This window comes from Hyla sarda, chromosome 4, assembly GCF_029499605.1.
Source record: "Hyla sarda isolate aHylSar1 chromosome 4, aHylSar1.hap1, whole genome shotgun sequence".
NCBI lineage: Eukaryota > Metazoa > Chordata > Amphibia > Anura > Hylidae > Hyla > Hyla sarda.
The window spans coordinates 309438818-309463389 of record NC_079192.1 but is presented as its reverse complement, the minus strand read 5'-3'; the positions used below and the strand labels follow the sequence as shown (position 1 = coordinate 309463389).

At 42.2% G+C, this 24572-nt stretch overlaps 1 protein-coding gene across 1 annotated transcript; it reads right to left on the bottom strand.

Annotated features, from left to right (window-relative positions):
* Positions 1-3083: 3083 nt before the first annotated feature.
* LOC130369492 (uncharacterized) lies at positions 3084-9518 on the bottom strand. The gene is made up of 3 exons (XM_056574831.1): positions 9456-9518; positions 6440-9366; positions 3084-6211 (listed from the first exon to the last, which is right to left on the bottom strand). The coding sequence occupies exons 2-3, from the start codon at positions 9177-9179 to the stop codon at positions 3396-3398; spliced, it is 5556 nt and encodes a 1851-aa protein (XP_056430806.1). The 5' UTR covers positions 9180-9366; positions 9456-9518; the 3' UTR covers positions 3084-3395.
* Between the last annotated feature and the right edge of the window lie 15054 nt (positions 9519-24572).

Genomic DNA, 24572 nt, shown 5'->3' with positions numbered 1-24572 from the left:
GGATCCAGGGAGCCACATCGCTGTCCTCTTCTGCGGCCGATCACCGCCGCCGATCGCCGCCCGCTGCCACCACCAATGGCTAAATGGACTTCGTCGGTTTCCCCGCCTAGGATCGCCGCCCGCTGACACCGCTGATGGGTAAGTGGACTTCGTTGGTTTCCCCGTTCTGCCCGGCCTATTGTGAGTGGGCAGAACAGGGAAACCGAAAGTTAACTCCTCCACCCCCGATCTGCTATTGGTCGTTGCTTCTGGATGACCAATAGCAGGGATAGGAGGGGTGGCACCCCTGCCACCTCCCTCCTATCCCTTCAGGGGGATCGTGGGTGTCTTAGACAACCCCGATCCCCCTTATTTTCTGGGTCATGGGGTCACCGGAGACCCATATGACCTGGAATTAGCGCAAATCACCTGTGTAAATTCACCGGTGATTTGCGGCGATCACCGACACGGGGGGGGGGGTCTAATGACCGCCCTGGGCATTTGCACGGGGTGCCTGCTGATAGATATCAGCAGTCACCCCAGTTCGGTCCCTGTGCGGCGTGTGGCGGGGACCGAAATTCCCAGGTATGCCCTTGGTACCATACGCCTGTGGTCCTTAAGGGGTTAAGGACCAGGCCCATTTTGGCTTTAAAGGGGTACTCCGGTGGAATATTTTTTTTTTATCAACTGGTGCCAGAAAGTTAAAAAGATTTGTAAATTACTTCTACTAAAAACTCTTAATCCTTCCAGTACTTATTAGCTGCTGATTACTACCATGGAAATTATTTTCTTTTTGGAACACAGAGCTGACATCATGACCACAGTGCTCTCTGCTGACATCTCTGTCCATTCTAGGAACTGTCCAGAGCAGCATAAGTTTTCTATGGGGAAATTCTCCTACTCTGGACAGTTCTTAAAATGAACAGAGGTGTCAGCAGAGAGCACTGTGGTCATGATGTCAGCAGAGAGCTCTGTGTTCCAAAAAGAAAATAATTTCCTCTGTAGTATTCAGCAGCTAATAAGTACTGGAAGGATTAAGATTTTTTAATAGAAGTAATTTACTGTTTAACTTTCTGGCACCAGTTGATAAAAAAAAAAGTTTTCCACCAGAGTACCCCTTTAAGGACCGGGCCAAGTTTATTTTTGAATTTTACGTTTTTTCTTCCTCGCCTTCTAAAAATCATAACAGACTCATATGAGGGCTTTTTTTGTGTGTGTCACCAATTGTACTTTGTAAGGACATCACTTATGTTACCATAAAATGTACAACGCAACCCAAAAAATATTATTTATGTGGCAAAGTTGAAAAGAAAACCGCAATTTAGCAAATATTGGAAGGTTTTGTTTTCACGATGTACACTTTTTGGTAAAAATGACATGTTTTCTTTATTCTGTGGGTTAATACATTAAAATGATACCCATGTTATATGCTTTTCTATAATTGTACCGCTTAAAAAAAATCTATTGTAACAAAATAAGTATGTTTGAAATTGCCCTGTTTTGACCACCTATACCTTTCTCATTTTTCCATATACAGGGCAATATGTGGGCTCATTTTTTGCGCCGTGATCTGTAGTTTTTATTCGTACCACTTTTGCTTAGGTTTTACTTTTTATACATTTTTATAACTTTTTTTGGAATAAAATGTGACAAAAATGCAATAATTTTTGACTTTTCAATTTTTTTTACGTTTACGCCGTTCACCATACGGGATAATTAACAATTAATTTTGATAGTTCACACTTTGACGCACACGGCATTACCAAATATGTTTAATAATTATTTTTTTATACTTTTTTGGGGGGTAAAATGGGAAAAAACGGATGATTTACGTTTTTAATGGGGGAGGGGATTTTTCCAATTTTGTAACTTTTTTTTACATTTAAATTTTTTTTGCACTTTAGTAGTCCCCATAGGGGACTATTTATAGCAATCATTTGATTGCTAATACTGTTCAGTGCTATGCATAGGACATAGCACTGATTAGTGTTATCGGCTATCTTCTGCTCTGGTCTGCTTGATCTCAGACCAAAGCAGAAGACCCCTGGAGATGGTCGGAGGCAGGTGAGGGGACCTCTGTCCACCATTATGGATGATCGGATCCCCACGGCAGCACTGCGCCCGATCCGATCATCCATTTAAAGAATCACACTGCCGCAGATGCTGTGATCTTTATTGATCATGGCATGAGGGGTTAATGGCAGACATCCGTGCGTTCGCGGATGTCCGCCATTACAGGCAGGTCTCTGGTTGCTGATAGCCCTCATACTAGAGGTAAAAATTCCTTCCCAATTCCAAATATGAATTATCAGAATAAATCCCTGGATCAACCTTCTGTCCCTATAAATCTAGTATACATAACCAACAATGTTCTTAATCTCAAAACATGCATCCTGACCCCTTTTGAACTGTTTTACAGAGTTCACCATGACCATATCCTCTGGGAGAGAATTTCACAGCCTCACTGCTCTTACAGTAAAGAACTCCCGTCTGTGCTGGTGTAGAAACCTTCTTTCCTCTAAACATAGAGGATGTCCCGTTGTTATAGATACAGTCCTGGGTATAAATAGATCATGGGAGAGATCTCTGTACTGCCCCCTGATATATTTATACATAGTCTCCCTGTTCCGCTCTCAAAACACTGACTATGTGTGGTTCTAAACGGACAGCTAAACACTTGTTAGAGACTCCAGTAAACAGAAGCCCATGCTTGTATTGTCCACCAGAGGACTCCAACTTTATTTTAGTCTGTGAAACTGCAATACAATACAATAACAACATATCAGTACACATGGAATCATTAGCCTAGCATAAATGACAAATAACTAAGCAGAAAGGCACTTACAGGTGATGATGTCCCAAACCTCATGGGAGAGATAGATACATGCTGCCTGCCCAGTGGAAGAATTACCTCAAGATGGTGGAAGAGCTTCCTGGAACAAAGGTCACTTCCTGTCTGTATAAACTATCTGTGTAAGTAAAGCTGATATTAACTTCTGCCACTATATGGCAGTGGTACACTACACAACCTATCATTATAATGCAGTTAACCTAAAAAGGCAGCACACTCCCTGCCTGATATAATACATTATATCACTACCTATACATATCTGATGTACAGGGAAAAACATATTAATAAGATATTGTGTTCCTGACCAGAACTAGTAACAAACTATAACATAAGTCCACAATATCAGTGTCTCTTGGCTGTGGCACTTCAAGCTGGTAATCCACATGAAGAAATAGTTCTGTCCATAAACCCATCTTCAGATAGGAGAAGCCGCACTAGGCCAAACTATCTCCTACCCCATTTGTAATCCACAGAATGGAATTCAGCTCGTGGCAAATGTCACATTTGAAAACTCTCAGTGACAAGCTCTTAGTTATGTATTGAGCCAATAACAGAATAGAAATACTCAAAGGAGAACAATGACATCAGAAACTGGTCTGGCGTACACTTTAACAGTCCCTTGTTTCGTGACTTTTACTTCAACCTTTCTGACATTACCATCTTTACTTGGCAACGTATTTGTGACAATTCCCATAGGCCAGTTATTTCTGCTTTCTTGAATATCTTTCAATAACACAACATTTCCCACCTTGATATTGGGACCAGTCTCTGCCCATTTCTTGCGACTCTGTAAGGTAAATAGGTAATCTCTCTTCCATCTCTTCCAAAATGTATCAGCCAGACATTGGACTTGTTTCCATTGCTTTGCATGAAGTTCTGTTGTACTAAAGTCTCCACAGGGGGCTGATAAAGAGTCTACCTTTTGGGTCATGAGCATAGCAGGGGTAAGAACTGTTGGGTTATCTGGATCTGTAGATATTGGTACCAAAGGTCTTGAATTAATGATGGCCATAACTTCTGCCATGAAAGTACTCAAAGTCTCATGAGTCAGGTGAGTGGGTTTGGATTGGAGCAACATTGCATCTAAAATTCGTCTAGCCACACCAATTAATCTCTCCCAAGCACCTCCCATGTGAGATGAGTGTGGAGTGTTAAAGAGCCATGTACATCCTTTGTCTTGGAGATAATCTAGAAGTTCTGCATCATTTGAGCATATATGCAGCTCCTTGCATGCTCCTACAAAGTTTGTACCTCTATCTGAGCGAATCAACTTAGCCGGACCACGCACAGAAAAGAATCTTCTCAGAGCATTGATGAAACTGGATGCTGACATGGACTCAATCAATTCTATATGCACTGCTCTTATAGAAAGACACGTGAAAAGAACAGCCCAGCGTTTGCTGTCAGCGCTGCCTCCTCTAGTTCGGCGTGTTACAACTTCCCAGGGACCAAACACATCAACACCCACACTAGTGAATGGAGGTTCAGGATTGACTCTATCTTTTGGTAATTCTGCCATCTTTTGGCTTTCAAATCTCCCTCTGAGCTTACGGCATACGACACATTTGTGAATGATTGCAGACACTAGACGTTTTCCACCAAGAATCCAGAATCCTGCAGCTCTGATTGCACCTTCAGTAATGTGTCGCCCTTGGTGTACTGTTTGACTGTGATAATATCTTATGATCAAGGTAGCAATGTAGTGATCGTGAGGAATGATGACAGGCTGTTTCTCTTCATCTGACAGCGTGGCATAAGATAAACGGCCACCTACTCTCAATAATCCATATTGATCTATAAAGGGACTTAGTTTTGTAAGACGGCTATGTTTAGGAAGCATCTTTTGCTGTTCAATACAGTCATATTCTTGCCTGAAACATGTGCGCTGTACAGAAGAAATTATAACTCTCTTGGCTAGTGAAAGTTCTTCTAAACTAACCCTTTCATGGAAAACTCTCCAACTTCCAGGTTGATCATCATTAGGTTTCTTTTGGAAGCTTTTGGTAACATGGATTAACTTCGCTATAACCCTGTTCAGTCTCTTCCAGTCCGAAAATCTTACAAAACGATGTGGCTGCAGTCTAGCGTCAAGGGCTTTAGTACTGAAGCTTACTACTTCTGACCTAATTTCAGGATCAGCTTCGGGCTCCACTAAAGGGTAAACATTGGTGTCAGGACTATCTACAGCCGTCTGATACAGAAAAGTTGGCCCTGAAAACCATATAGAGTTCTGAAGGCAAGCTATCTGTGTAGGCCTGGTAGCATAATCTGCAGGATTTTGTTCTGAGGGCACATAGAACCATTGCTCTGGACGTGTTGTTTGTCTGATCCTGTTCACCCGATTAGAAACATATAAAAAGAATCTCTTTGTAGTGTTGCAGATATAGCCTAGGACTGTTTTACTGTCTGTAAAGAATTTCACAGCATCTAGGTCTAGGTCTATCTCGTCTCTCACTAGCTCATACAGTTCAACCGCTAGTACAGCTGCACATAACTCTAGACGTGGGATTGTGTGTGCTGGCCTAGGACTTAGCTTGGATTTTCCCATAACAAATCCAACATGGCAGACATTTCCTACATCGCTTACCTTCAAGTAAGCAACGGCACCTATTGCTATAACAGATGCATCTGAAAAAATGTACAGTTCTTTTTTGCAGGCCTGTGACAATGAAAGAGGTACATAACACCTGGATATTTGTAAACATTGTAAGGCTTGTAAAGACTCTGTCCATTGGACCCACTCATGGAGTCTTTCTTGTGGAAGTAAGGCATCCCACTCACTTTCTCCACTTGATAGTTCACGAACTAAGGCCTTACCTTTTATGGTGACTGGTGCCACAAACCCGAGAGGGTCGTAGAGACTGTTAACAGTGGATAGGATCCCTCTTCTTGTGAATGGCTTTTCTGCTGAAGAAACCTGAAACACAAAACAGTCTTTATCTAGATCCCAGCTTAGGCCTAGACTTTTCTGCAATGGAAGGGTGTCTGTTCCCAGGCAAAGGTCTTTGAGGTCTTTAGCTCTGTCTTCTGCGGTGAAAGCTTCCATGACTTGTTTGCTGTTAGAGGCAATCTTATGTAGTCGCAGATTAGACTCTGCCAGCATTTGTTTTGCTTTGTTGAGAATGTTAACTGCTCCTTCAGGTGTGTTCGCTGAAGCAAGTCCGTCATCTACATAGAAATGTCTCATCACAAAGTGCTTGGCATCTTGACCATAACGTTCTGCACCTTTCTGGGCAGCTTTCCGCATACAATATATGGCAACAGCGGGGGAAGGGCTATTACCAAAAACATGTACTCTCATTCTGTACTCTGTTACCTCTTTATCTATGTCGTTATCCTTGTACCACAGGAAACGCAGGTAGTCTCGATGGTCCTCTCTCACTAGAAAACAATAAAACATCTGTTGCACATCAGCTGTGAAGGCAATAGGCTCCTTCCTGAAGCGTTAGAGGACACCCAGAAGTGTGTTATTTAGGTCTGGGCCACTCAGCAGTACATCATTTAGTGAAATGCCTTCCTGTTGAGCACTGGAATCGAACACAACTCTTATTTGATCTGGCTTGTGTGGATGGTAAACGCCAAACATTGTCAGATACCAGTGTTCTTTACCTTTATCCAGTGATGGTGCTAATTCAGCATGATTATTGTCCAGCATCCTTTTGATAAATTCTGTAAAGTCTTTTTTCACTTCGGGCTTTCTTTGCAAAGTTTTGCGTAGTGTGTTTAAGCGCTTCATGGCTTGCTCTCTGTTACTAGGTAAATAACACCTTGGTTTGCGAAAAGGTAAAGGGGCTACCCAATTGTTGTTCTTATCTTGGAAAGTCTCTTTATCCATGATGTGGAGAAAGGTTTGATCATCTATGGACATTGCTTGTTTGTCATCATCTTTTGTCTTCTGGAACACTGAGTTCCCTAAATTGTCGGTCTTCAGACCACTACTAATATTCCTATCATAACTGGAAGGAGAGCCACAGTATGGTTTTAGGGTTTCTTTAACAACAAAGCTGTTTTGGCATGGACTGAGAAGGGACGTGCGTCCATTTGTTAACACAGATGTCTTAGAAGTGTTGACACTGTCAGGCCGATGAGCTGCTCCCAAACAAACTTCTCCTACTATAACCCACCCCAAGTCAAGTCTTTGCGCATAGGGGGCATTAAATGGTCCATTAATTTGTTGGCGTACCTTATGCACCTGTAGAATGTCTCTTCCAAGAAGTAGAAGAATAGAGACGTCTGTCTGGACAGCTGGAATAAGGTGAGATATTGCATTAAGATGAGGATGATGAAGGGCCACTTCTGGTGTAGGGATCTCTGATTTATCATCTGGTATCATATCACACTCTATCAAAGTGGGAAGTGAGAGATGGATCCTTTTGTCAAGAGACTCAATAGTAAAGTCAGTAGCTCTTCTCCCTGAAGTTTCTATCACTCCTGCACATGTCTTTAGGGTGTATGGAACTGCCCTTGATGTAATGTTGAAGGCATCAAAAAAGTCTGACCTTGCCAGCGACCTGTTACTTTGTTCATCCAGAACCACATACATCTTTACTGCCTTTTCTCTTTTCCCTGTGGGGTACACTGTTGCTAGGCAGATCTTGGAACATGAGCGTGGATTTGTACTGTCACCACAGATTTCAGTGCATTTGGACATTACTGGGATAGCTGATTTATCTTTTTGCTCCCTGCCCTCATCTTTTGGGGTTTCAGTGACCTCTAATGGTTGATGCAAAGTATTGGGGTGCAGAGCTGAGATGTGTCTGTCACTGCCACATTCTGAGCAATTTGCTTGTATTTTGCAGTCTTTAGCTATATGTTTGGTGGATTCACAACACTTGAAGCATATGCCGTTTTGTCTAAGAAAGGCTAACCTTTCCTTGATAGGTTTACTTTTGAACCCTTTGCACTTGTTTAGAGGATGGGGCTTTTTATGAAGTGGGCAAAGTCTGTCAGGGCCTTCAAAGGTGTTTACCTTGTAGCTGCTTGAATCTCCTGGGTCCTCAGAGGGAACTGTTGTCTTGTGGGTGATCACTGAAGTCCTATTGTAGGATCTAGGTGGCTTTTCTGCCTTAGGCAGTTGGCTGCTGGTGATGAAGGAAAAACTGGGATCGCACCTCATCTTAGCTTGCTGCTGTACAAACCTAGAAAACACAAAGAAAGGGGGGAAGGGGACACCATGTTCTTCTTTGTATTTAGCTCCAACACTCACCCATTTCTCTTGCAGGTGGTGAGGTAGTTTCTCCACTATAGGCTTAGTACCGTTGGCAGTATCTAAATGTGCAAGTCCCCTTAAATAACCTTCTTCTTTGGCACACTGGACTTCCCAAAGAATATCACCCAGCTCTTGCAGTTTTAAATTGTCTTTGCTGTTTAGCTTAGGGAAAGACTCCAGTCTTTTCATCAGAGCACCTTCAATTGCCTCTGGTGATCCATATCTTTCTTCTAGCCTTTGCCAGGCCATATCGAGTCCTACTGAAGGGTTAAATAGGTGTATCCTGCGCATCCTTCTTGCATGCTCTGCAGACTCAGACCCAAGCCACTTTACCATCAGGTCTAGCGTCTCAGCTGCTGTTAAGTCCAAGTCTTTGACTGCATTCAGAAAAGAAGCCTTCCATGCCCAGTAATTTTCTGGGCAGTCATCAAACTTGAGGAAGCCTGTATTAACCATTTCTTTACGGATAAGATATTTAGTGACGTCTCGCATGCTCTGGTGTTTGGGTTGCTGCGGTGAGGATTCTTCTTTTATCACTCTGGTACTGCCAGCCTCATGGGTTTGTTTTCGTGCGCTCAGGAGTTCTGATGGTTTTGGTTTAAATTCAGCTGACTTTGGATTGAGAAACGGTATTGTTGAGCTGCCACTTGAAATATCTTGGACATACGCCCTAGTGCGTTCTGCAGAGGAAAGCGGTTTCTCGGGCACATCTGGGCCTTCGTGGATAGATTCCATTCCAGACCGCTCAATATCCGCATAAGCTGCTGCTTCTGCTGCTGCAGCAGCGGCTGCACACTGACGTTGAAGAATATGCAACTTTGCTTCCTGTTCAGTTTTTTCTTTTATAATGGCAGCCTCTTTCTCTGATCTTTCCTTCATAATGGCAGCCTCTTTCTCTGATCTTTCCTTCATAATGGCAGCCTCTTTCTCAGCAAATTCTAGCTGAACGCGAGCAGCCTCTGCTTTGGCGCGAGCCCTGGCAAAAAGGGCACTTGCTGATGAAATCTGACTGGACCTTGCTGATCTAGATGAGCGTGAGCGTACATCATCCTGCTGGACACTTGGCGCACTCTCCCTGCCTTGATGTGTCCCGGGTAGCTGATCTTCAGCATTATACTGACTTCCTGATCTTAGACTCATTCTGTCTGTGCAGCAACTACTATCTCCAGGCTTGTTGTGCTATCACCTTTTCACTGTTCCGCTCTCAAAACACTGACTATGTGTGGTTCTAAACGGACAGCTAAACACTTGTTAGAGACTCCAGTAAACAGAAGCCCATGCTTGTATTGTCCACCAGAGGACTCCAACTTTATTTTAGTCTGTGAAACTGCAATACAATACAATAACAACATATCAGTACACATGGAATCATTAGCCTAGCATAAATGACAAATAACTAAGCAGAAAGGCACTTACAGGTGATGATGTCCCAAACCTCATGGGAGAGATAGATACATGCTGCCTGCCCAGTGGAAGAATTACCTCAAGATGGTGGAAGAGCTTCCTGGAACAAAGGTCACTTCCTGTCTGTATAAACTATCTGTGTAAGTAAAGCTGATATTAACTTCTGCCACTATATGGCAGTGGTACACTACACAACCTATCATTATAATGCAGTTAACCTAAAAAGGCAGCACACTCCCCTAAGCCTTCTTTTCTCCAAACTAAATAATCCTAATTCTGATAATCTTTCTGGGTACTGTAGTCCTCCCATTCCCTGTATTACTCTGGTTGCCGTCTTTGAACCCTCTCCAGCTCCACTATAACTTTCTTGTACACTGGTGCCCAGTACTGTACACAGTATTCTATGTGTGGTCTGACTAGTGATTTGTACAGCGGTAGAATTATTTCCTTGTCGCGGGCATCTATGCCCCAATTAATGCCCCCCATGATTTTATTTGCCTTGGCAGCAGCTGCCCGACACTTGTCACTACAGCTAAATTTACTGTTAACTAAGACTCCTAAGTCCTTTTCCATAAAACAAAAGAAGAACAGGCGCTCCCTTGTGAAGAATCAACGGATCACAAGTATGTGGGGAGGAAGGGTAAAGTAAAGGCTCACCCTGCCAAGTTGTGCAAATTCCCACACAACAAGGATATGCGTTTAACGTAGTGATATCGGTCTGCAGCCTTCCTGAAGACAATATAGCTATATGTAGCAAACTTCAAGGGTACAGGAATACAGACGCTGACCAAAAAGGGAACCAGTGAAGCCAGGTAAGTAACAAACAGCTTTAATCCAATGCGACTTGTTTCACCGGTTTCATCCTGAGAAGTGGCTGCTATGCCTGATGAAACCGCCCAAGCGTAGTGAAACGTGTCGCATTGGATTAAAGCTGTTCATTACTTACCTGGCTTCACTGGTTCCCTTCTTGGTCAGCGCCTGTATTCCTGTACCCTTGAAGTTTGCTACATATAAGTCCTTTTCCATGTCAGTCATCCCAAGTGTGCTCCCATTTAATACATAATCCTAACCCGGATTTTTCCTACCCATGTGCACTACCTTACATTTATCAGTGTTGAACCGCATCTGCCACTTCCCAGCCCAAACCTCCAACCTATCCACATCCATTTGTAACAGTGCTCTGTCCTCTATAGTGTTGACCACTTTACAGAGTTTAGCATCATCTGCAAAGATTGCTACTGTACTATTCAACCCCTCTACAAGGTCATTAATGAATATATTAAATAGGACAGGACCCAAGACTTACCCCTGTGGTACCCCACTAGTAACAGTCACCTAATCCGAATAAGTACGATTAATAACCACCCTCTGTTTCCTATCACTGAGCCAGTTACTTACCCACTTACACACATTCTCCCCAGCCCAATCCTTTTCATTTTATGCACCAACCTTTTATGTGGCACCGTATCAAATGCTTTGGAAAAATCCAGACATACAACATCCATTGATTGCCCCTGGTCCAGTCTGGAGCTCACCTCCACATAAAAGCTGATCAGGTTAGTTTGACAGGACCGATCCCTCATAAAGCCATGCTGATATGGAGTCATACATTTATTTTTATCAAGGTATTCCAAAATAGCATCTTTTAGTAAACCCTCAAACAATTTACATACAACGGAGGTTAAACTAGCAGGTATTTAATTCCCGGGGTCACCTTTAGACCCCTTTTTAGATTATAATGTAATTATAAGACACTTTGCTGTTTACTTGCTGTTTAAATTCTCAACCTTTATATGTTTTTAATGTGACGGAAAAAAACGTCACTAGTAGTGTTGCTCGCGAATATTCGCAATTCGAATATTATTCGCGAATATCGCATATTCGCGAATTCGCGAATTTCGCGAATATAGCGCTATATATTCGTAATTACGAATATTAGTTTTTTTTCTTTTTTTTTTCTTCACAGTACACATCACAGTGATCACCCCTCTCTGCTTCCAGCTTGTGTGGTGTAAAGAAGGCTCTAATACTACTGTGTGAGACTGGCGTGCGACAATTCGCATATGCGAAAATTTGCATATGCTACTTTTCGCATATGCGAATTTTCGCTTATTCTAATTTTCGCATCTGTGAATTTTCGCATATATGAATTTTTGCAAATGCGAAGTTTCGCATATGCGAAAATAAAACGAGGATATAACGAATATGCGAATATTCGCGAATATATGACGAATATTCGTCCATATATTCGCGAATATTCGCGAATTCGAATATGGCCTATGCCGCTCAACACTAGTCACTAGGTGGTTCTGTTCTTTTTCCTGCACAAGTCAAACAAGTCCCGGCTTGGCAGTAGATCAAACTCAGGAAGTGTGTGTGGGGCATGGCAAGGCACAGATCTCGCAGGCTTCAGTGACGTTGTGCCTGCTGGGTAACCCCCACTTTCACCTGCCAGGAGCTCACACAATGTGAGCAAGGGGAAAGGTATGATACAGAGCTTTTTAAAGCTCAAAACTTTTTTTTTAAGGGCAGGAGGGGTGTTAGGAGTTGTTAGTGAATATAATCTGAGTTAGTTTAGAAAATATGGTTTAATGACAGGTACTCTTTAAAAGTTTTTTTTATACAAAAATGGAATAAATTATTCTATGGTCAGCTTCTAAAGAACCTATGGGGTCAAATTTATCAAAACCTGTGCAGAGGAAAAGTTCAAGATTTGCCCATAGCAGCCAGTCAGATTGTTTCTTTCATTTTTAGAGGCCTTTTTTAAAATGAAAGAAGAAATCTAATTGATTTACATGGGCAACTGCACCACTATTTCTATACACAAGTTTTGATAAATGTCCCCCATGGTGTCTGCCATGCTTTCAAGAACTTAGATTTCTTTAAGACAAGATGGTGGTTGTTAAAATGGAAATGTAATAAGTGAATCAAGATCTCCACTATAAGCCAAATGGCAAAAAATGTAGCTGGGCATTGTCTCTTCTGTAATTTTCTGGATAAACTTTTATCTTCTCAGACTTAATTTAACCAAAATAGAAATGTGAGAAGGGGAGTCAATTGCACGGTCATAAATCTGGATACCATATAATTTATACACTTTTTAATAAATGTATATCTCATATATCTCTGCCATATAAACATAGTTCAATGTGATAACTATAACATACATTAAGAGTAAATCCAAGAAGAAAGTCTGTGTTTCAGCAAAAAGTAACCTTCAAGGGCATACCGTACACCTGTTGTTTTATTTTACACAGGATACAGCCCTGAAGAAAACATTTCAGACTGTAAAGTTAATGGGAAGAAATAAGGACAACAAGATTTAACTACTTGGGAGTCGGCAATAGTGCTATATACAAAGTAAGGACAAATAATGACTCTTCCTCTAGCAATTTCAGTCGACAAAAAACAGAACTTTTTCATTATTAATACTAGAAGTCTATAAGGACTACAGTGAAAATGTCTAGAAGACTTATGTGGTTACAAAATATGTGCTATATTTTATAGTAAAACCATTGTACTGTATACTTTAATATCTGTTTCTGTTATTATTTTTATGATTTCTGATCTGTATCAGCCCAAAACAAACTTACAGCACAATGTTTGTAATATGGTCTTTTAATTTAGCAAAATGACATATTTATAGAAAATATACCAATATCTGAAAAAACCATATAAGGCTTCTTTCACACTGCTGTTAGTAAATGGCACGGCCGGCAAGAGAGCTGGGCAGAATAGCGGGAGAAAAATTACTACTTGTGCCGTCTTTTTCTCCCGCTATTCATAACAGAGCATTTACTATTATGGGGGCCGCCGGGACCCCTTGTAGCCCGTTGCTCCTCATCATGAGAACGCCCGTTAAAGTCAGGAAAAAAAGGAGACTTTGACGGCCCTTCTCGATGGGGAGCAAAGACAGTGTGAAAGGGGTCTTACCTACACAAATTGAGGAATAGTAGGAGAGAAAAAGGAAATACAACAAAAGGTATTATTAGGCTGCAAAATGCTTATCCATTTCCGATAAAATTTGCATGATGAACAATCCATATCTGGGAAATTCTTTACAGCAAACCTGTCACTAGGTTCATGTTGCCCAAGCTACACGAGTAAGGGTAAGATCTGTCAATCAAGGTCTGAGGACCGCCCCATTCCAGGTAGAAGTTACAATTATGAACACTGAGAAATGCCTTTCAGAGAAAGGCTCCTTTCACACTGCCATTATGAAATGGCAGAGTGATGTCTGTCAGGGGAATTAGGGAGAACAGTGGGAGAAAAAATACTGCGTTCGCCATCTTTTTCTCCCGCTATTCCTGTCAAAAAACAACAGCACCCGTCGGACCCCATAATAGTAAATGGGAGCCGTTGGTACCCATTGTTGCCATTGTGCTCCGTCACGAGAACGGCCATTAAAGGCACAAAAAAAGAGAGACTTTAAAGGCTGTTCTTGACGGGACACATCGGCAGTGTGAAAGGGGCCTTAATCGTATATAACTGTGATAAGGGAGCCTGTCAGTGCTTCATGCTGTTTGTGATTCTAATTACGGATGAACGAATCGAATCTGAGGAATCCGAATTTGTTAAAAATTTTAGGAAAAATTCAATTTGCAACGAATGTGAATATTGCCACGATTCAATCTTGCGAATCGCTTCATTAATCTCCATTTAGTGCGGTCCAGGCTCCTGGGCATCTAAAATGGCAGATCCACATGTGAGGACATGGGGAAGGGAATCCTGGGAAGGCGGGAGCAAGGGTCAGCGGGATGCCCCTGAATCACATGCAGCATGCAGCCTATCAGCAGCCAGCTAGTCACAGCCCTATATAAACGGCAGCCATCTTGTGGCCACTCACATCAGCATTCTATTACAATGAGAGAGGGACAGAGAGCAGTGTGTTGCACAGAAAAGCTTTTTTACAGCAGTGATTCACCTCAAGCTCAAATCCAGCCTAGAAGCACTGATAGGGAAGGGAGAGAGATTGAGAGAGAAAGTGCAATTGCGGGTGTATTACTGCAGCGATTCACCTCAAGCCCAAATCCATCCTAAAAGCTCTGATAGGGAATGGAGTGAGATTGAGAGAGAAAGTGTAATTGTGGGTGTATTACAGCAGTGATTCACCTCAAGCCCAAATCCAGCTTGAAGCACTGATAGGGAAGAGAGTTAGATTGAGACAGAAAGTGCAATTTTGGGTGTAGTACACAGCGACTGTGTGCTGTAGCAATGGTGTGTACAACAACTGAAAAGCTAATAGTAGCCATTGTTGTAGACAAATACTGTTTTAAGCGTACTGGAGCACATTGTACTCCCCTCATAAGTGCATACCACATATGTACATCTAAGTGGTGTACCATTTTGTTCCTGTTAAAGCCTTAAGGGCCTAGTTACTGTGAAAGGACAGCCAAAAGTACACACCTGCTGCTGTTCTAGGCAAATAATGTTTTAAGCGTAGTGGAACGTATTGTATTCCCCTCATATACGCATTAAGTATGCCAGGCAGAGAAGTGCCAGGACATGCACAGAGGTGTGGCAGAAGCCTAAATTCATCAGGTGCAGGCAGAGGTCACAGCAGACTAGGGACGAGTGGCAGCAGGAGTCTCAGCAAGAGGCCTGAGCTCCTGGTATCAGCTAGCGGTCATGTCTCGATCGGCAACCCATCTGCTGTCATTGACTGGTTAACTCTGTCATTCACTTCATCACAAGTGACATCTGACACCCCCAGTCAACAGTCGGTGGGTTCTTCAGACACAACCATCAGTTGGCATGGCCCAGGAGTAGTCCCTGTCCTCCAATTGCCTCTGTCCTATGCTGTTCCCTTTCCCATAGAAGTATCCTATGCTGTGGGTTCAGCTCCGCTATTTAGTGAAGACGATCTACTAGAGGACAGTCAGCAGCTACTGTCCAGCCAAGAAGTGGAAGAGACATTCCCCGTTTCCTTCACTAGGTGGGCAAGTGGTGATGAGGAGAGTGGCATAGCAGGTGGTGTTGGGAGCGTTCAGGCTCCTGAAGCAGACACTGTTGAGGAACCTGAGGAGGACATCAGTGACATGATGATACAACTCGATTATGATGAAGCTAATCGCACTTGGGAGCTGGGTGCAGAAGGGGCTTCATCATCATCGGGAAAAGAAGGCGGCAGGTTGCCGTGAGGCAGAAGTTGAGTCAGCAAGGTGGTAGCATGATTAGGAGTCATCATGGTGGCAGCAGTGGAAAGTCTGGAGCCAAACGTGCCAGGGGTAGACCACCTGCTTCGCAGCAGCCTACCTGCCCGGGAGGTAGTGGAACAGGGGTCTCTGGAGTCGGCAACAGTAGCAGTCACTCTTCAGTGTAGCAGTTTTTCATTAAGTATCCGGAGGAAGTTAACATGGTCACGTGCAATTTAAAATAATACCTTTAATCTTTTTAATTGTGAGGCCCTTTGGTCTGGTCAGGCTGCTGCCACCTCCAGGCTGTGTAATTCTGTCTCCATATGGTCTCGTCTTGCTGCTGCCAATTCTAGGCTGTGTCATTCTGCCAAATTATGGTCTCCTCGTGTTGCTGCCACCTCCAGGCTGTGTCATTGTGCCACCATATGGTCTCCTTATGCTGTTGGCACCTTAAATTAAACTTTTAAAATTTTAATCTATCTACAATCTTCCATTTAAATTTTCAAAAATATTTTTAATCTTTTCTATTGTGATGCCCTATGGTCTTGTCGGGCTGCTGCTACCTCTAGGTTCTGTCATTGTGCCGCCATGTGACTCCTTGTTATATTGGATTTTGTGGTCATAAATTATTAGTTCAAAGTAAACACTTCGAGCACCCGGGACATTAAACTTGTGAATCTAATCAAAATCTTAAATTGAAAAAAATAGATGTAACCTTTTCAAGACTGAGGCCCTATGATCGCTGACGCCATATATTACCTGTGGAATCACCAGAAGAATCCAATGAAACAGGTTGGAGCGATAACAATGAACCATAACTGATTAAATGAAACATTTGCAGTTCCACACAGAGTGAGACAGTTGGGGTGGGGGGAGGGGTCAGGGGCGCTGAGAGGTAGGGGCTGGAACAGGTGGTAGCTCGTCTCGCGGCAGACTGCCAGCTCGATGCTCACCAGAATGGGAACTCGAAAAATTTTAATAAATTAAAATTAAATTAAATTAAAATTAGATAAAGTCTCTTTAATCTCTTCAATTTTGATGCCATATGGTCTCCATGCTGATGCATCAAGATGCTCTGCGACAGTGATTCTAATAACAATGCCTGTAATCTGCATGACATACTGAATAACAGTATTATTTCACTAGCACAGCACACTCCCTATGCATGTTACGACAAGGCAAAGTATTCTACACCTCTATTGAGGCCCTATGTGTCCCAGAAAGAGCCGTTTTTAATAGCGATTCACCGCAAAAAAATTTGGACTGAAACTCTTTTGTACTGTTACAGTATGCTGGCAACAAAGGGAATTTTTTGGAAAATTCGGCCTAATCGATTTTTCTAAAATTCTTTCATCTCTAGTTCTAATGCTAGGAAATAAATCTCAAATGTTTGTATTATTTGTAGTATCATATATGGGTTTGATCTAATTCCTAATACATTTCTAAAATTTAGTTCTATCTGACTAGTTAAAAATATAACAACACTTTTAGATACTGCTATCCCTCTTTGTTCTTCTGCTCCCAGTTTTTTAAATCCGATCCTTTCATTTTTTTTCCCTGGAATTAACTAAAAAAAAAAAAATCCAACACACCCTATTTGGTCACACACTTTTGATGAATCTAATTAAAAAAAATTGTTACTTACAATAGCTGCACAATTTTGCCAATGTTATGATGGCATTGAGTGGATATTGAACATCTTGTGCAAGCATTTGAACTCATTAGACTTATAAGCAGGTTGATGTCAGTTCACACTGTACAGTTTTCTTGCAGCTCTTTTTGTTATTCATAGTACATTTTTGAGAAAAATATTGCAAAGAAATGAAAGTTATTTGACCTAAAATCACAAATGAGGTGTTTTATGAAAATTTGAAGTCTTTAATCTGTAGTCACATTATAGCTGTTTTTGCTGCAATTTTCCAAAATCGGGGTAGAAATGAATCATTTTTACTGAATTTTCCACAGTTGCAGAACAATCTCTATTTTTCAGCAAGAAATGAAATGTGTGAACACAGCCTCACTGGAGGTATATAACTACTATATATATATATATATATATATATATATATATATATATATATATATATATATATTCTGATCCCATAGAGATGGCAGATGAAGCTCTTAGGGGAGAGGAGGGATCTGAATGCTAGTAGGAGGTGATCTAGTGGGTGATAATGTAATTCTATAGTCCACAGAAAGTCAGAGTCTGATATCCTGTTGGAATCATTAGGTGCTGGATGTTTTGGAGAGTCAGGAATGTGATCACATGATTAAATTAGAGTCATAAAACACATGGATGCAGCTGTGCTGGAATAAAACAAATGGTGCTGTAGGAATAGTGATGATGAGTGTGCATTATATAGGCAAAAGTATAAATAGCTTTTTCAACCCCTTAAGGACATGCGCCGTAAATGTACGGCGCTGCATAGCGCCTCTTAGCGCACAGCACCATACATTTACAGAGCTCACTTCACTCCCGGAGGGTCCCGGCAGCTGTCAGCAGCTGTGGACCCGCCGGTAATGGCAGACATCAATGATCGCACTGATGTCTGCCATTAACCCCTCAGGTGCCATGATCAATACAGATCACGGCATCTGCGGCAGCGCAGCACTTATAATGGCTGATCTGATCACCCGCGGCACTGCCGCAGGGATCAGATCAACCAAGATGGCGGACGGAGGTCCCCTCACCTGCCTCCATCCGTCTCTTGGGGTCTTCTGCACTGATCTGCCTCCCAGCAGGCCAGAGCAGAAGATCACCGACAATACTGATCAGTGCTATGCCCTATGCATAGCACTGAACAGTATTACCAATATAATGATTGCTTTAAATAGTCCCCTATGGGGACTAAAAAAGTGTAAAATAAATGTAAAAATAAAAGTTGAAAAATCCCCTCCCCCAATAAAGTTTTAAATCACCCTTTTTCCCCATATTAACCCCTTAAGGAACACGTTTTTTCAGTTTTTGCACTTTCGTTTTTTCATCCTCTCCTTTTAAAAATCATAACCCTTTCAATTTTGCACCTAAAATTCCATATTATGGCTTATTTTTTTGTGCCACCAATTCTACTTTGCAGTGACATCAGTCATTTTACCCAAAAATCTACGGTGAAATGGGAAAAAAATGATTGTGCGACAAAATTGAAGAAAAAACGCCATTTTGTAATTTAAAGGGCTTCCGTTTTTATGCAGTACATTTTTCGGTAAAAATGACACCTTATCTTTATTCTGTAGGTCCATACGATTAAAATGATACCCTACTTTGATTTTGTTGTATTTTTCTTTTACTAGAAAAAATCATAACTACATGCACGAAAATGTATACGTTTAAAATTGTCATCTTCTGACCCTTCTAACTTTTTTATTTTTCCGCTTACGGGCCGGTATGAGGGCTAATTTTTGTGCAGTGATCTGAAGTTTTTAGTGGTACCATTTTGTATTGATCTGACTTTTTGATCACTTTTTTTCATGATATAAAAAGTGACCAAAAATACTTTATTTTGAACGTTGGAATTTTTTTTGAACGTACGCCATTGAACGTGCAGTTTAATTAATTATATATTTTAATAGTTTGGGAATTTATGCACGTGGCGATACCACATATGTTTATAGTTTTTTTTATATACATGTTTTTTTTTATGGGAAAGGGGGGGTGATTTGGACTTTTATTAGGGAAAGGGTTAAATCACATTTATTAACTTTTTTTAAACTTTTTTTTTTTTCTGCAGTGTTATCGCTTCCATACGGGGCTATAACACTGCACACACTGATCTTTTACACTGATCACTGCAAAGCCATAGCTAAAGCCAAAGTTATAGTAGAAAAACTAACAAAACATGTTTTTTTTGTTTGTTTTTATGGAAGCCAATTACAAAAGTTATTTATTCAACATAAGGAACCAAATATTAAAAATCATGTTTAACAGTACCCACTTAAGTAACTTTTTGACAGTACCCACTTAAGTAACTTTTAAAGGGACAGTGACCAACTCTTCACTCATCTACCTAAAACTTGCTGATGAGATTATGTTTTACTTGGATTTGCACAGACCGATCAGTAAAGTTCTTAATTGTTTCCATGTTACACATGATGCTGATTTTCATTTTAAGGTTTGATTTATATTAAACTGAAAAAAAATGTTGCATATAAATGAATTTTTTTGGAATTGAGCTTAATTATTTTGTGTAAGCTTGCAGTTTACCATTGACCTTAAAAAAGAGATGCAAAGAGATCCCTCTAACTTTCTTCCTATCCACAAATGATGTAGTGTCATGAATTATGAAAATGAGTCAATCCCAGATGAAACTCCTTGAAAATTTAATAAGGCATCTGTTGAAAAATATATGCTGATCTGAAATATGTAGCCCTGCTCAGCAGTGCAGAAACAGACCTACTCACGGTAAAAATACTCAGAGGGGACTATGTTTGGCTTCTTTTAGTTTGTGTTTATTATGCTCCATAGTGACGTATCTCAGGAATGCAGATCTATCAAGTTTCTGACATGTCTCTGGTTAAAGATGAACATCTATTTTACTAGTTGACTATGGAGGCGTTATTTTAGGCATCTTGCTGCTTGTGTAAGGGATGGTTTTGATTCCAAGACAATAGGTATTGGCTTCTTTTCTATACTTTGTTTATGTAAGGAGAGCTAAAACCTCTTTCCTACTTATTTATACAGAACTTGCCCTCACTATGTATTGTACTTTATAATGCTTCTTTTAGATGTGCAGACCACTGCCTAATACAGGTCCATGAATAAGCATATGCTTGGCTGATCGATGGATCTTTTACACAGGCCTGTTTAGACTAAAAATTACCCCTTGTAAAAGTTCCTTAACCCCTTAAAGGGGTACTCCACCCAGTGGCGTTGCTAGGGTTGGTGTCACCCGGTGCGGTAGAAAATGGTGTCACCCCCCATACCTACCCCCCCCCCCCCCCCTCAGTAAGTTTTTAGCCTGTTGTGACAGACACCACTGTTGTAGCGCATTGTGAGAAATTCCAGTATAATAATCAGATATACCAGTTTCCACAGAATAGGAAAGTGTTAAAGAAGTTTTCACCATTTAAATATACAGCTCCCAGAATTACTTAAAGGGGTACTCCACTGGAAAACATTTACTTTTATATCAACTGGTGCCAGAAAGTTAAACAGATTTTTAAATTACTTCTATTTAAAATCTTAATCCTTACAGTACTTATCAGCTGCTGTATGCTCCACAGGAAGTTGTGTAGTTCTTTCCAGTCTGACCACAGTGCTATTTGCTGACACCTCTGTCCATGTCAGGAACTGTCCAGAGCAGGAGAGGTTTGCTATGGGGATTTGCTCCTACTATGGACAGTTCTTGACATGGACAGAGGTGTCAGCACAGAGCACTGTGGTCAGACAGAAAATAAATTAAAAAGGAAAATAACTTCCTGTGAATCGCTTATACAGCAGCTAATAAGTACTGGAAGGATTAAGATTTTTAAATAGAAGTAATTTACAAATCTGTTTAACTTTGTAGCACCAGCTGATTAAAAAAAATGTTTTCCAGTAGAGTACCCCTTTGAGCAGTGGTGAGGTTATGCTGGGAGTTGTAGTTTCACTGACCTAACTGTAGAAATGACAAGTGACTACAGCTCTGATGTAGAGAGGAGAATGTACAATGGTATCAGTGACTACAGGTGACGTCTTCTCTATAGTGAGGAGAATACACAATGATATCTGACTACAGGGGACGTCTTCTCTATAGTGAGGAGAATACACAATGACATCAGTGACTACAGGGGATGTCTTCTTTATAGTGAGGAGAATACACAATGGTATCAGTGATTACAGGTGACGTCTTCTCTATAGTGAGGAGAATACACAATGATATCAGTGACTACAGGTGACGTCTTCTCTATAGTGAGGAGAATACACAATGATATCAGTGACTACAGGTGACGTCTTCTCTATAGTGAGGAGAATACACAATGATATCAGTGACTACAGGTGACGTCTTCTGTATAGTCTTTCCTTATCTAATTCAGATGGTACATACCGCCAGGACTTGATCCAGCTAAAACTTCTCTCTGCAGAATGTGATGCCCAGACGTCTCCTCACTATGTCAGCGCATTCTCATCCTCTATATGAAAACAATTATTATTATAAACCTGCCAGACACTGTATCCTCTAAATATAATACTACTATACACTATACTCTTTGATTATAAACCTTCCATACACCATACCCACTGAATATAATACTACCACACACTGTACATTCTGAATATAATACCAACACATACTGTACCCTCTGAATATAAATCTGCCACATACTGTACCCCTGAATATAATACCGCCACACACTGTACCCACTGAATATAATACTACCACATACTGTACCCTCTGAATATAATACTACCACAAACTGCGCCCTCTGAATATAAATCTGCTACATACTGTACCCTCTGAATATAAATCTGCCACATACTGTACCCTCTGAATATAAATCTGCCACATACTGTACCCTCTGAATATAAATCTGCCACATACTGTACCCCTGAATATAAATCTGCCACATACTGTACCCGTGAATATAAATCTGCCACTTACTGTACCCCTGAATATAAATCTGCCACATACTGTACCCCTGAATATAATACCGCCACATACTGTACCCTCTGAATATAATACTACCACCCACTGCGCCCTCTGAATATAATACTTAGAGATGAGCAAACTACAGTAAATTCAACTCGTCACAAACTTCTCTGCTCGGCAGTTGATAACTTTTCCTGCATAAATTAGTTCAGCTTTCAGGTGCTCCCGTGGGCTGGAAAAGGTGGATACAGTCCTAGGAGACTCTTTCCTAGGATTGTATCCACCTTTTCCAGCCCACCGGAGCACCTGAAGGCTGAACTAATTTACGCAGAATAAGTCATCAACTGCCGAGCCGAGAAGTTTGTGACGAATCGAATTTACTGTAAGTTCGCTCATCTCTAATAATACTACCACAAACTGCGCCCTCTGAATATAATACTACCACAAACTGCGCCCTCTGAATATAACGTTGCCATACAGTGCACCCTCTGAATATAATACCACAACCTCAGTAACACCCCTCAACATCCGTTAGCTGATGCTATTACGACGGGAGGGGGGTATTGGTGGTGTTGCTAGTGGATGATGGGGGTGCTACTACTCGGGGGGTGTTGCCGGAGGATGATGAGGGTGCTACTCTGGCCATCCCCCCTGGCAGTATCATCCCCATCATCCATCCGCAGGATCATCCTCCTGGCAGGAGCACCGCCATCATCCACCATCAGGATCTGCTGATGGAGGTGCTGCTGGGGGGGGGGGGGGGGGGTGTTTCTGGTGGATGATGAGGGTGCTACTGCCAGGGGGGGAGCATTAGGTAGGCAGCAGTTCCCCCGCATTAGGTAGGTCGCAGTTTCCCCACATTAGGTAGCATCTATTCCCCACATTAGGCAGCATAGATTCCCCACATTTGGTACCAGTTCCCCCACATTAGGTAGGTACCAGTTACCCCACATTAGGTAGCACAGATTCCCCACATTAGGTAGCAATTTCCCCACATTAGGTAGCACAGATTCCCCACATAAGGTAGCATAGACTCCCCACATAAGGTAGCAATTTCCCCACATTAGGTAGCACAGATTCCCCACATAAGGTAGCATAGACTCCCCACATAAGGTAGCATAGACTCCCCACACTTGGTAGTAGTTTCCCCACATTAGGCCGCAGGTTCCCTTGCAGGTTCCCCACAATGGGTCAAAGTCTCCCCACAATAGATTGCTGGTTATACCACCACCACCCCCACACACACACACACACACACACACACACACAAAAAAAACACATACAACAGAGAGAGACACACACAAACACACACAGTCAGAGAGACACACACACTCACAGTCACACACACACACAGAGTCACACAGTCACACACACACAGAGTCTCATACACACACACAGTCACATACACAAACATAGATAGAGACAGACACACACACTCACCCATCCAGCGCAGCGCTCCTTCTCACCGGGCGCCGTGCGAGTGACGTAACTGACGTCCTCCTGCGCGGCCATGCGGTGTGACGTCAGGCCGGCGCAGACGTGGGAGCGGAGGCCGGGCACAATGCTGGAATGCTGGTGAAGGTGAGGGGGGGGTGTGATGATGGACGGGCGCACAGTGCCGGAGAAAGAGGGGGGTTGCTGACGGACGGGCGCACCGCACACACAGGGGGGGGGGGGGGGGGTGCTGACGGATGGGCGCACCGCACACACAGGGGGGGGGGGGGGGGGTGCTGACGGATGGGAGGCCGGTCGGGCACAGATGGGGGGGTGGGTGCTGCGGAGCGTCTTGGTGTCACCCCATTAGGTTGGTGTCACCCGGTGCGGGCCGCACCCCCCGCACCCGGGTCGCAACGCCACTGACTCCACCAAAGCATAGGGGATAAGATGTCTGATCGCAGGGGTCCTGTCACTGTGACCACTGCGAACTCTTTGCAGCACCCGGCATTGGTTTAGAACACTGGGTGCGGCACCGGGGGCTTTTGACGTCATGGCCACACACCCTCGTGACATCACGTCATGCCCCCTAAATGCAAGTCTATGAGTGGGGGCATAGAGGGGATAAGATGTCTAGGTGCGGAGTACCCCTTTAACGGTTTTTCCATTTTTGCACTTTAATTTTTTCCTCCTCACCTTCTAAAAATCATAATGCTTTCAGTTTTCCACCAAGAGACCTTTTCTGATAGCTTGTTTTATGCGCTACCTATTTTACTTTGTAATGACATCAATCATTCCACCACAAAATCTGCAGCGAAACCCCCAAAAAATTATTTGTGGGACAAAATATGAAGAAAAAAAAATAAAGTACGACATTGTGTAATTTTTAGCGGCTTCCATTTCTACGCAGTTCACTTTTCGGTATCTTTATTCTGTAGGTTCATACGATTAAAATGATACCCAACTCACATAGGTTTGATTTTGTTTTA